Source organism: Anolis carolinensis, chromosome 1 (assembly GCF_035594765.1).
Source record: "Anolis carolinensis isolate JA03-04 chromosome 1, rAnoCar3.1.pri, whole genome shotgun sequence".
Lineage (NCBI taxonomy): Eukaryota > Metazoa > Chordata > Lepidosauria > Squamata > Dactyloidae > Anolis > Anolis carolinensis.
In genome coordinates this window covers 306798584-306812720 of record NC_085841.1, presented here as the reverse complement: position 1 = coordinate 306812720, position 14137 = coordinate 306798584, and the positions used below count along the sequence as shown (strand labels likewise).

The following is a 14137-nucleotide window of genomic DNA, read 5'->3' as shown; positions in this document are numbered from 1 at the left end:
AATTGATCACTTAGCCTATAAGGAAGGAGGCATTAATTGCTGGCTAAATATACATTGTAGCTAATAATGGAGTCATTATGTTTTAATAACCAAAACAAACTTTTAACATTAATTGCCATGCTACTGGAGAAAGGGCCTAGAGAAAGCATGTACTTACTAAAGGCATGGGTTTTGGGGTTTTGGGTGGGGGGGTTGGTGACAGCAGAAGAATTCAGTCAAGGGCAACAAGGGCTGGAACTTTATGTGGTCTTACAAAAGGCCACCCTTGAAATTGATCTGTTCCAAACTGGGGGGGACAAAAATTAATTTAAAGCATGTTTTAGAAATATTGTTCAGCTTTCCTAACAGTTGAAAACTAAACTGCCTATTTATTATTAAATTTATACTTTGCCTTTCTCCTAAGTTGGGTTCACAGTGGCATCCATGATGTCTTTATATCTTGGTTGTAACTCTACATCTATATGTGTTAATGTAAAACTCAGAGTTGCAAAGAATATGGTTCTAATCCATTTGCTATTTTCCAAGCAGAGTAGACATAATCAATCAATAGGCATTTCATAAGTGTTGGTTCAACCATTCAGGAGTTGATTAAATGGATCTATTCTAGTTTGGATTAAGCAAAGAGATGTAGGCCTATAGTTGCATATTCATATGTGCGACTAGTGTCTTCTTTAAAGTAGCTAAACTGTGCTGGTTAAAAAAACAGGCACGAATAGTCAAGGTTATGAAAAGATTAAAAAATACAAGGTGTCCCTTAAAAATGTAAACCATTGCTGTATTAAGTGCTAACTAGGATACATTATTGAGCCAGTGTGGTGTAGTGGTTTGAGCTTTGGGCCATCTTTTGAACCCCAGCTTAGCCTTTTAAAGCCATTGAAAGACCTTGGAGAGATCACGGTCTCTCAGCCTCAAAGAAAGGCAAAGATACACCCCTTCTGAACAAATCTTGCCAAGGAGACCGCATGAGAGGATTGCCATATATTACTGTAGCTTTTGAGTTGCTATGAGTCAGAAATGACTTGAAGGTATACAACAGCAATAATGCATTGCTGTGCTGTATAACTAATATTATGTTTCCTCCTTAAGTTGTACAAATATTTCCATTTTTTTTCCTTTTCGGCATTTACAGCTGTTAGAGTGGATCCGTCGCACCATTCCTTGGCTGGAGAATCGGGTACCAGAGAACACCATGCAAGCCATGCAGCAAAAACTAGAGGATTTCCGGGATTACCGCCGCCTTCACAAGCCTCCCAAAGTCCAGGAGAAGTGCCAGCTGGAAATCAACTTCAACACCCTGCAAACTAAGCTGCGACTTAGCAACAGGCCTGCCTTTATGCCTTCTGAAGGGAAAATGGTCTCGGTGAGGTTCATGGATTTGACGCAAATTTACATGATAGGCATATGATTAGTTACAGCTGCTTTTTCAAGGAAATTTAAAATCATTGTCTATTAGTGCCCAGTACTGTAATGTGAGTGGACTTCCTCATTGCAATATCTGAGTTATTTCAATTCAAACTTTGAGCTTGAATTTGAGTAAGTTTCTTGTCTTTTTTAATCACACACACACACACTACTACTACTATAAAACATTGATGTTAAATAGGTGCTACAGTGGTTCTTCTATGTTCTTTATTTATGTCACACTATCTGTGTTCACAGTGCTATATAAAAATAAATAATATCCATCCCTGCCAAAGGCTTAAATTAAAATTAAGAGTGAAACATCTGGAAAGAAGGCAGTTAATCCAAACAGGAAAAACAAATAGTCCAGAAAATGTTTATAATCTGATGTTCATGATCAGGGTAAAATTAGAGTTCCAAAGGATTTATAGTTCAAAAGGTTACCATTGAATGCCGCTCAGCAATTCCTTCATTTTTTGGAAGTCAGCTCTCTTAAAGTCCAGAATGTGTGTTTGACTTGTCTTAGTTTCAGCATTCCTTTGTATTGCAAACTGCAGGAGCACATGGTCACTTGCCCCTAAGGATCCAACCACTTCCAATGTATTGATCAGGTCTTCCACATTTGTTAAGATTAGATCAAGAGTAGCCAATCCCCTTGTTGCCTCTTCTACCTTCTGGACCATAACTCTACTATTCTATGATTCTATGATTCTATGGATTTACTTATATATCGTGTGAGAAGCAAATTGTTATAATGTATAAAAACCACAAAGTTAAAAACTTGACATTATGCTAAATTTCCTTTGACCAGAAGCTGGCCACCTCAAAGGCCTTTGGTGTCACTGTAAGAAGTTCCTCCATTGTGCATGTGGCAAAGCTCAGTGCATTGTAGTTAGTGGTCTGTGGATTGCTCCTCTCCACACTCGCATGCTGTGGACTCCACTTTATAGCCTTTTATGTAGGTAAATCCCATGATTCCAGATTTTATATAATTTTTCAATTTTCACTTTATGTCTTGGACTGGAAGACAATGACTGGAATGCATATCCCTGCAATATTTCAGTGCTTGATAGGTTTCAGATTAGTGCTAAAGTAACCAGAGTTTGGAAAAACTATTGTTTTTTACTACAATTTCTAGGAGAAAGGGAATATGGTATTTTAATTAAAAATATTTGGATAGCCAAAGATAACCCAATCTTGTGCAAGTATTATTATGCTGTCAGACATACTGTTCACAGTTCTTTGTGGTATAATACTTCTGTTCATTAATACAGGCTGATCAACACAGAAAATGAGGATTCGGAATGTTTCAGATTTGAACTCATAACCTTTTCTGAGAGTGTTGTGCTTCTGCTTTGATTGCTACAGGATATAAATAATGCATGGGGTTGCCTGGAACAGGCTGAGAAGGGCTTTGAAGAATGGCTTTTGAATGACATTAGAAGACTAGAACGGCTGGATCACCTGGCGGAGAAGTTCCGGCAAAAAGCTTGCATTCATGAATCTTGGACAGAAGGTAAATGTTTCCCATTGGCACGTCTTAATTTTTCATTGTGGTGTACTGAAACGAATGTTATAATCAGAAATAGAATTTTATGAGCAATCTGTTGGCCATGACTATCACACTCTGGGGGGGGGGATTTGTTTGTTTGTGTGTGTGTGTGTGTGTGTGATCTTGACTCCTCTCTCTCTCTCTCTCTCTCTCTCTCTCTCTCTCTCTCTCTCTCTCTCTATTTCCATTTTCCCCCTCTCCCCTCTGCTTTTCTCCTAGTATGACACAAGGCCAATAAATTGCTCATACAAATCTATTTCTGCTTATGAAATCTATATATAGAGAGGGCAGATGCAGAACATATGTCAGTACATTTTCCTGCATAATGATATATAATCATTATAATTCGAATAATTGGACCAGATTTTCAGACAGATAGCAAGGCACTAAGTCATGCATTTAAAAATGAACAAAACTATAATGTACTCAGTAAAGTGGTTACTGAAGGCAGATGTCAAGTGTTTTTTGTCTTTTCATCGTTCAAAGTAGTCATGAGCAATATCCATCTTATGTATTGCGGTCCATAAGAGGGACAGCAGGGAAGCAGTCCAATTCTGTGTCTATCCCTAGAGCTCCTATGACTAGATTGAGTCAGATGCAAACATCTGACCAAAATGGAGCAGTTTTAGGAAAGCTCCATAGCAGCTATATGTTTTTACATTGCGGTAACACTTCTTCTTTTTTAGCCCCCAGTGGCACAGTGGGTTAAACCGGTGAGCTGCTGAACTTGCTGACCGAAAGGCCGGCAGTTCAAATCCAGGGAGCTGGGTAAGCTCCTGCTGTTAGCCCCAGCTTCTGTCAATTGAAAATATGCAAATGTGAGTAGATCAGTAGGTACCGCTCTGGCAGGAAGGTAACAGTGCTCCATGCAGTCATGCTGGCCACATGATCTTGGAGGTGTCCATGGACAACGCTGGCTCTTCGGCTTAGAAATGCCAGAGTCAGACACGACTAGACTTAATGTCAGGGGAAAACCTTCACCTTTACCTTTATCTTAACATGTTTTTAATTATAAAATGCTTTATGTTGGCTTTGAATTTGCTTCATAATGCAGGTTGAATTTCCCTTATGTGGAATTCTGAAATCCAAAATACCCCAAAACCCAAAATTGTCCGTAAGGGTGGCTGAGATAGCAACACCTTAGCTCTCGAACTATACTTCACGCAAAAAAATTATTTCAAATGGATAAAATTACCTACAAACTATGGGTACAAGGCGTATATGAAACATATATGAATTTCATGTTTAGACTTGGATTCATATTAAGACAGGTTTTATACTGATCATATAATGCAGTTTGAACTGCATTATATAGTTTTACATTATAATGCAGTTCAATGCAGTTCAAATTGCATTATATGGTTTGTGTAGAACCAGCCTAAAATTATATAGTGTTCCCTTTCTACTTCGCAGTTTACTTTTCGCTCCCTCACTGATTCGTGGGTTTTCAATTAATATTAATGTACACATTTATTGCGGTATTTTCACTGTTTCGCAGGTTTTTGCTGTGTGCAAAGGGGTTATTTTTGGAAGGGGGAAAGAGAGAAATAAAGGGAGAGGAGTGAGGGTAGGGAAAGGGTGGAAATAAAGGGTTATTTAGCTTCCACTCTCCTTCTCTGCCGGTGTACTGTACATTGTAACTGCTAAAATAAAGTACAGACTACATTGTAGTAAGTGGTCTGTGGTTTGCTCTCCTCCACATAGAATAAATATACTGTCCCTACTTCGCAGATTTTCATTTATTTTGGGTGGTCCTGGAACGTAACTCCTGCAGTAAGTGAGGGAACACTGTATATGTATATGTAAATACATGTGTTCCAACCAAAAAACTGCTGAAAACATTTCTGGTCTGAGGCAATTTGGATAAGGCACACGCAACCTTATCAGACTTGTTATTTATTTATTTATTTATTTATTAGACTTGTATACCGCTACTCCCAGTTTGGCTCAGAGCGGTTTACAGAAATAGATTAAAACAATACGATTAGCTTTAAAATAACAATAAAAACAGTAAAAAAAAACAATAAAAACAACAATAAAAACAGACATAGCCCCGAGTTTTTCACCCATCGAAAGCTTGTCGGAAGAGAAAGGTTTTGCAGGCTTTCCGAAAGGCAAGTAGGTCTCGGATAGTTCCGAGTTTCAACTGGCAAGGCATTCCATAAATGAGGGGCTACAATTGAGAAAGCTCTCTGCCTAGTCGTTAGTTAAGAGTAATACAAATCACTCCACTGAAACATCATCTGTACAATAATTTCAATCCCTGGAAATGTTACTTTAAAAGTTATTACATTAAAACAAAATAATACATTGCTGTTAGACACTTCAACATAATTAATTTTATTAATCATTTGGGAACATTTTGGCATCTTTCCTTTGTTTTTTTAAGCAACCCAGTAACTATTCACCTGTTACCCTTCTTTATAGAAAATCAATATAAAGAAGTGAGTAATCATTACTCGTTACTACAAAAGTTACATTTCTGGGAATTGTTTCTTCTTCCCGCTCTCAAAGTAATGAGTAGTGGAATACTTGTCATGGAATGATCTATATAAGCTAAACCAGTGTCTGGCCCTTGGCTCACTTGCTGTCTTTGGGGTCCCTCTGTAGGTAAAGAGGCCATGTTGCAGCAGAAAGACTACGAAACTGCCACACTCTCAGAGATCAAGGCCCTGCTAAAGAAACACGAGGCATTTGAGAGCGACCTCGCTGCTCACCAGGACCGTGTGGAACAGATTGCTGCTATTGCACAAGAACTCAAGTATGGCTTTGATGGGATTCCTTTTGGGGAGGGGGCATAGCCAGCCAGTGGTGTTTCAGTAGTTAGTCAGCCTTGTGATCCTGTTTGGCTTAAAAGCAAATCCCAGTCCTTTGAGCTAAGACCTTTGCTTCATAAGAAAACTTGGCCTATTGCAAAGGAAGAGAATGGTATAGACTGAATAGAGGGAAATGAATTCTTTTTACATGATGTTTGATAAAATGGGACAAGAGTAAGCACAGGTCACAGACACCAACCACTATTTTATACCTTGTTATATTATACCTTGTTGGGGTTTTTTTTTTTTTTTTTCATATGCAAGCCTTAGTAAGACCGCAGCACTTATTAGGTGACCGAGAAGCAGACATGATAGAGCAGGGCTGGACAAAACAGCTCTTCAGATGTTGCTGAATTGCATTTCCCAGCATTTTTCTGCATTGGTTATGCTAGCAAGAAGTGCTGAGATTTGTCATTTAGCAACATCCGAAGGCTGTATTTTGCCCAAACTTGTGATAAAGCTCGTACACAAAATTAAGAGGGTTTTCTTCTTCTCACTCATGCTAGTAGAATGTAGAGTCATCCAGACTGATTGGCAAGAAAGTCAGGGACAGAGCTTGGCATTATTTCTTTTTTGGAAATGGGAATTTTCAACTACCAGAATTCCCCAACTAGCACAGGCAGTGGCCATGCAGGTAAACATAATAATAATAATTGCTACAAGATTCCAAGAGCTATAATACTTTTTAAAACACACACATTTTAAAGTTTTGGTCAGAGCAAACAGAACAAAAGACTTCATTCCACAGAGCATCATTAATTTGAGAAATTCACTATCACAGTAATTGCTGGTGGCTGTTCTCTTTGATGGCTGGATGACTTTAAAAGAGGATTATCTTCCTCCGCATAAGATAAATCTATCAACAGATGACTGGCAAGAAACAGAATCAGAGAGTCAAAAATTTACTTTGAAGAGACTCCAGTTCCCAGAATCCCCCAGCCAGCATGACTACTGGACATGATGGTTGGGGAATTCTGAGAGCTGGAATCAAAAATATATTTTTCATATTATGATCAGAACAGGCAGAGGAAAGCACTTTAACCCACAGTGCCTCATTAAATTTGTGAAATCCCTTCTCTTTGAAAATGGTACAGCTTGCTGGCTTGATATCTTTAAAAGGGGATTTTTTTCTCTCTACAGAGAATAAATTTATCAGCAATATAATGGCTAAACAGTGGCACACAGGCAAAGCGCCTCTCAAGACCATTTTGAGAGGGAAGGGGAGAAGAGTAGAAATCTGCCGCCTTCAAGTCCCAACTGACTTGTGTTGGAAACAGGATGGCAGGCTAGGCGGACTTTTGATCAGATCCAGCAATGTTTTTGTAACTTCAGTTATTTGTACCAGTTCTTGCCAACTTGGAGCTTTCCAGGTATGTTGGTCTGCAATACATTGACCATGCTTAGTTGGTCTGCTTTGCAGTCTGACATGGCTGGAGAGCATCAAATTGGGGAAAGTCAATTTACAGTGTTCCATGGGGACATTTAAATTAACAGACTCCAGTTCATCTGCCTGTTAACTTCTTTCTAACTTGTTTTTGCTAGTGAGTTGGATTATTATGATTCACCAAGTGTCAATGCCAGATGTCAGAAAATATGTGACCAGTGGGATAACCTTGGGGCTCTGACCCAGAAACGACGAGAAGCATTGGAGGTGAGAGACAATTGTGGCTCAAATGTATTTTCCCCTCTGTTTTTAACTGCCATTTTTTTTAGAAACAATGCAAATTCAGATATATGTATGAACAAACAGCCTAGACTTGGTTAACATTTTCTTTAAACCTCTAGATTAGACTACTGTAATTCACTAAGTCATTCGAAGTTTGTTCAGAAGTTGTAGGTGGTTCCCATGGTGGGAAAAGTTAGGCAGTATGATTGTAACATGCAAGTTATTCAAAGCCCATTTTGTTTTTAATTTTCCTCCTTAAAGATCCTTTACCTTAACAAAAATACTAGAAAGAGGATGTGTTTTCATATTTATTTATTAAGATGTACAGAATGTGCCAGGCTTCTGATGAAAGGTAGATTGTCATCAGCAAAAAGATCTTCTCAGCAGTAGCACTCCAGTTATGAAGAAATACCTTTACCAGAGAGACCCTTCTGAACCCAACTTCATTGCCCTTTGAGTTCCATGCAGATACATTTTTAAATTTTTCCAGGTCTTTTAATTTTCTGTTTATCCCTGGTGATAGGTTTAATTTTGCTCTTAACACCTACTGCCTTTTCAATCTTTATATCTAATTATTTTTCTAATTGTCCTCACTATATATATTTAAACTGATATCTATATAAATGATCTTGAAATTTCTATTAAATATCTGGAAGAACTGTTTCAAATTATGGTGCATACTGCTAATCTATCTATTATCTTAATATTCCACCCTTCTTGCAAGGGGTTGATAGTGGTGTGCATGGTTTCCCCTATCCCCAGTTTTAAATGCACAACAGCTATGTCAGGTAGGCTGGGAGTTGAGTGACAGATAGGGACGCAGCATGAGTCCTGCAGCAAGCTTGGCTGAATGTTGGTTTCCTTAGTCCTCGTTTGCTAATAACCAATATGTGCTGCCAAAATCCTATTAACTCATCAGGGTGATTTCAAGTTTTGATTTCATAGAATCATAGAATCATAGAATAGTAGAGTTGGAAGAGACCACATGGGCCATCCAGTCCAACCCCCTGCTAAGAAGCAGGAAATCGCATTCAAAGCACCCCCGACAGATGGCCATCCAGCCTCTGCTTAAAAGCCTCCAAAGAAAGAGCCTCCACCACGGCCCCGGGGAGAGAGTTCCACTGTCGAACAGCTCTCACAGTGAGGAAGTTCTTCCTGATGTTCAAGTGGAATCTCCTTTCCTGTATTTTGAAGCCATTGTTCCGTGTCCTAGTCTGCAGGGCAGCAGAAAACAAGCTTGCTCCCTCCTCCCTATGACTTCCCTTCACGTATTTGTACATGGCTATCATGTCTCCTCTCAGCCTTCTCTTCTGCAGGCTAAACATGCCCAGCTCTTTAAGCCGCTCCTCATAGGGCTTGTTCTCCAGACCCTTAATCATTTTAGTCGCCCTCCTCTGGACGCTTTCCAGCTTGTCAACATCTCCCTTCAACTGTGGTGCCCAAAATTGGACACAGTATTCCAGGTGTGGTCTGACCAAGGCAGAATAGAGCATGACTTCCCTGGATCTAGACGCTATACCCCTATTGATGCAGGCCAGAATCCCATTGGCTTTTTTAGCAGCCGCATCACATTGTTGGCTCATGTTTAACTTGTTGTCCACAAGGACTCCAAGGTCTTTTTCGCACACACTGCTGTCAAGCCAGGCATCCCCCATTCTGTATCTTTGATTTCCATTTTTTCTGCCGAAGTGAAGTATCTTGCATTTGTCCCTGTTGAACTTCATTTTGTTAGTTTTGGCCCATCTCTCTAGTCTGTCAAGATCGTTTTGAATTCTGCTCCTGTCTTCTGGAGTATTAGCTATCCCTCCCAGTTTTGTGTCGTCTGCAAACTTGATGATCGTGCCTTCTAACCCTTCGTCTAAGTCGTTAATAAAGATGTTGAACAGAACCGGGCCCAGGACGGAGCCCTGCGGCACTCCACTTGTCACTTCTTTCCATGATGAAGACGACACATTTATCTCTGTCATGTGAATAATAATAGCACTGTGTACACAATTTTCATTGCTGGGTTGAAATGATCCATGGTGGAGATCTCCTAGTTCAGGGTTGCTGTCGGGGGTGCTTTGAATGCGATTTCCTGCTTCTTGGCAGGGGGTTGGACTGGATGGCCCATGAGGTCTCTTCCAACTCTACTATTCTATGATTCTATGGGTTATAAATGTCATTTCCTAATTGGTTCTATCATAAAAACATGGGAAAACGTTGGTTTTGCGGGACATCCTGCAGCACATTTTGCTATTGTTTTCAATGAATATCTCATAAAGTCTTAACCAGTTTCAACATGGTTTGTGGCAGCCACAAAAAGTTTGTGGAGTATACTTTCAAAATAAGTACTGCACAATTAAACAGGAAATAGCACTTTCAAACCAGGAACAGATTTTTTTTTAAAAAAAAAATTGTTGGATAGTGTAAAAGAAAGATCAAATTGAAAAAAAATTGTAATGTTTTGAATGCCAAAAGTTATCCTTTCAAAATGCTAGGCGCCAAGTCAAATAGAATCAAAAGAAAAAAAAGAAAAAAAAAGGAAGGAAGGAAGGAAGGAAGGGGTTAAGATAATGAACTGTTTTAAAATGCATTATATGAATTGAAAGCAATCCTGGTGTGATGTTTACATGTATGTCTTTCTTTTTTTTGGTGGGGATTTCATAGAGAACAGAAAAACTCCTGGAGACGATTGACCAGTTGTACCTAGAATATGCCAAGCGTGCAGCCCCTTTCAATAACTGGATGGAGGGGGCCATGGAGGATCTTCAGGACACCTTCATAGTCCATACCATTGAGGAGATCCAGGTAAATATTGTCTCACTCTCACTGGATTAGCCTTCCCTGTCCAGAACTCGAAGAAAGTATTTTTGAGGACTAAAACTTCTATAATCCAGCAAACCAGCATGAAAGTCCCTGAATGCCTCAGCCAGCTAACTTTTCAGAGCTTTATCCTGCCTATGATACTTAAACATCAGCTAATTTAAGAACTACTTGTCAGTTTATAACCTATCCTTTTCCAAAATCAACAAGTGCCCATAAAATGGATGTACTTTGCCTGTCTCTTGGAGAGTATACATTCTCTGAATGACTAATCAATGTCTTACATCAGTTTTTCTACACCAAATCATGTGCCACCAAAGGTGTAGGCTCCATCTTCTTCATTCATCCCAAGAAAACACAGGCCTCAGAAAGAATTCATAGACCTGTCAGCAGCTTGTGACACTGTAAATCACTGCCTTCTCCTGAGAAAAATGTATAATATCACAAAGGGCTACCACCTTACTCGCTTTATAGGAAATCTGTTACAAAATGGGAGCTTTTTTGTTGAATTCCAGGGCCAGAGAAGCAGATAGTGAAAGCAGAAGAACGGCCTGCCTCAGGGAAGCATGCTTGCTCCATCAATGTTTAGCATTTACACAAATGACCAGAGTTTCATCTGTGCTGACAATTGTACCATCACCACCCAAGCAGGGAGCTTTGAAATCGTTGAACAGAAACTCTCTGAAGCTTCTGCCTATTACAGGGAAAACCAGCTCTAGTTTTCTAAGATCTACAGAGATACTTGCAGGAACATGTCAGCAAGCGTGAGTCCAAAAGTGGCAGGCTAAAACTTGGAACTTCAATTAGTGGCTGACACTGGATGAGAGGCTCCCTCTTGGGCACACAGAAGACTGGGCAACTTAGAAGGCACTGAACAGACTGAGCTCTGACACCACGAGGTGCAGAACCAACCTTAAGAAATGGAGCTACAAAGTGGAGTCTGCAACATGCGAGTGTGGAGAAGAGTAAACCACAGACCAACTACTACAATACAGTCTGAGCCCTGCCACATGCACAATGGAGGACCTTCTTGTAGCAACACCAGTGGTACTCCAAGTGGCCAGCTACTGGTCAAAGGACATTTAGTATAATGCCAAGTTTTTTTAACTTTGTGTTTTCAAATACATTACAACTTGTACCCTTGGTTTGCTTCTGACACGATATATAAATTAATTAATTAAAAGAAACAGCATGAGTTGCTAATTTTTTAATGTCATATGCCTTTGTTTTTTACTGTTGGATTTATAAATGAAAACAGTACTAATAATTTTGAATAATGTTGCTGATCACTTGAACATGTTTCCAGGGAGTTTTGGAGGGATTAGTTATAATCTCTCATTGGAAAAAATATTTATTTAAAAGCAATGCATTACTAATGAGTTGCATAATTCATCCCTCTTTTTAAACACCAGGTATAAGTGACAACAGCTGATTCATTTCCTTAAAAATAACATCCAGAGTTTTGAGAAAAGCTAGTATTTGTGGAGTGCTGCATGGACAGACCTCAGACCACAGTCAGAATAGTCATGAGTGCTTGTTCATTCAGATAAACAGGAACTAAAAAGCTATTTTGATACACCATGTATATGCATGTCTAGTTTGACGTATTCTTGCCTTTTAATTGACACATTTAACCTATTAGTCACAGATCTAGTGCGGGCTTAACAGGATAAGGAGAATTGTGTATTTGGGACTAGTACTGCATACATAGTTAATGCCTCTCAAGTGTAAAGACATATATCATTAAATGCCATACTTGGAATCATAGTATTTCTGATTTCTATATATATGATAGTGAAAGCTAGACAGTGATGAAAACCAACATAAAGAAAACTCAATCTTGTGCTAGAATAGTGTTCTGCAAATAATGTGCACATTAAAAGGAGAAATGAATGGATTTTACAGCAAACAAAGCCTGAGCTCTCCCTAGAAACCAAAATAACTAAACTGAGGCTGACAAACATTGGACATATCATGAGTCAACATGACTCATTGGAAAAGGTGACAATGCAGGTGGAAGTGGTGAAATAGTAAAGTAGGAAGTGAGGGAGAGACCTCAGTACTAGTTGATTGATTCAACTAGTCGGTTGATTCAATCTAGGAAGTAATAGTCTTGAATTTACAAGATCTGAGCAGGCCAGTTGGTAATGATCTTGGAAATCTCTCATTCAGAGGATTTCCATAAATCAAAATTGACTTGATGGCAGATAAGAACAGCATACTTATTTACAGCAAGCATTTGGTAGGCCCCAGTAGGTTATTGGTAGGTTGTGGTTGCCCTGGTTTGAAAACCTTGTTTGGCAAATTTGATAGATGTAGTTTAGTACTTTTCCTAGAATAAATATGTGGATAAGACGGGTTTAATAACTTGCATAGATATGCTATCTGCATATTGTATTAAAATTATTCAAAAAAGATTAGGAGCATTCTTTATCCCCACCGCTAATTGATGAATCAGCTTTCAAGAAAATTTTAAAGAAGATTGTTTTTTAAAATGATATACTGTACATGTCATCCTGTGTTTCAACCTCCTCAATATATTCTTCAGCTGTCATATTGTGAAAAGCTTTATTTGCTACATCAACTTCAATTGTTCCAGCCCAGTTGCACAGATCTTTGAAATTCTGTTGAAAAGGCTGCTTTTTTTGTTATGCTGCACACTGTTTGAGTCACTTGACAATTCTGTTATGCAATGGCCATGCTGGCTGACAGAGTCTGGAGCTGCAGATCTAAAAGATAATATGCCTAAACTCTGTGTGACTGGTATTACTTATTCTATACTATTTGTATGCTATATATATTACTGTGGAAACTGTAATCTTTTTTCTTTCTTCTCATCTTCTCTGTTTCATTCAGGGATTGACCACAGCTCACGAACAGTTCAAAGCAACCTTGCCAGATGCTGACAAGGAGCGACAGGCCATCCTAGGAATCCATAATGAAGTGTCGAAAATTGTCCAGACCTACCACGTCAACATGGCAGGAACCAACCCCTACACCACCATCAATCCACAAGAAATCAACAGCAAATGGGACCATGTGAGTAGCATTCAAGATTTGGACATTATTGAGTGGAAAAGCAAAATACATGGTCATCTAATTAGCATCTTAGTCACATTCCTCCAGAGTAAACCCCTGATTTCAAAAGAAGGCTTATTCCCAAGTAAGTGTCCATAGGATTGCAGCCTTAACATAAAATCTCTTTGGTGCAGGATATCAAGTTCTCATACAGTTACTTTTTGTTTTGTAGGCAAATGATTCAGAGCAGATTATATTAAAAAGTCTGAAGTGAGTTTTGTTTTCAGCCATTGTAAAATATCAGATGCCTTCAAGATTGAGGGTCATAAAAGCTTTTTAAAAAATATGGTCTGGTTTTATAGGAATCTGGTATTTTAAATCTAAAAATGACCTCAAATTTGCTCCAGCGTGTACAGGTCCCCCATCCCTCCCAAACATGCTTTGATGTTTTTATTTTGTAGTATGCGATTGTGTAAGATTTCTTTGAGGAGTAAAGAATAAAAAGGTTAAAAACGCCAAACAATCTTTCAAAACACTTTATTTTGCTGATATGAAACCCAAAAATCAGATTAAATGCACTAAACGAAATAGCACTGGAAAATCAGCATCTGCTCTTAATAACAATTGGGTAACAACTGATTTAATAAAAATATTGCACATTCTCTTGCTTCATGTAGTATGACATTTTTATTGTGCTTCTCAAATTCAGAACTCAAAACTACATTAAAATAGCTACAGTATAGAAAATGTTTTTTCATTATAGGCTTGTGTAATTAATATAATTAGAAGAGTTAATTAGTCAAGCCCCAGTGTCTTTCCTTTTTGGATTATTCGTAGAAGTTAATAATGGGAAGGTTTTGTTTTGTGAATGCCTGAAAC

General features: G+C 38.7%; 1 protein-coding gene across 6 annotated transcripts in view; it reads left to right on the top strand.

The window, feature by feature from the left end:
* The window catches only part of actn1 (actinin alpha 1), a 135296-nt gene that overhangs the window by 106663 nt on the left and 14496 nt on the right, over positions 1 to 14137 (top strand). For all 6 annotated transcript variants that reach the window (XM_003224855.4, XM_062968057.1, XM_003224856.4 and 3 more), the window contains exons 10-15: positions 1130 to 1360; positions 2770 to 2917; positions 5564 to 5714; positions 7312 to 7420; positions 10085 to 10225; positions 13097 to 13279. In XM_003224855.4, coding sequence (XP_003224903.1) covers positions 1130 to 1360; positions 2770 to 2917; positions 5564 to 5714; positions 7312 to 7420; positions 10085 to 10225; positions 13097 to 13279 — 963 coding nt within the window. The remainder of the gene's footprint in view (positions 1 to 1129; positions 1361 to 2769; positions 2918 to 5563; positions 5715 to 7311; positions 7421 to 10084; positions 10226 to 13096; positions 13280 to 14137) is intronic.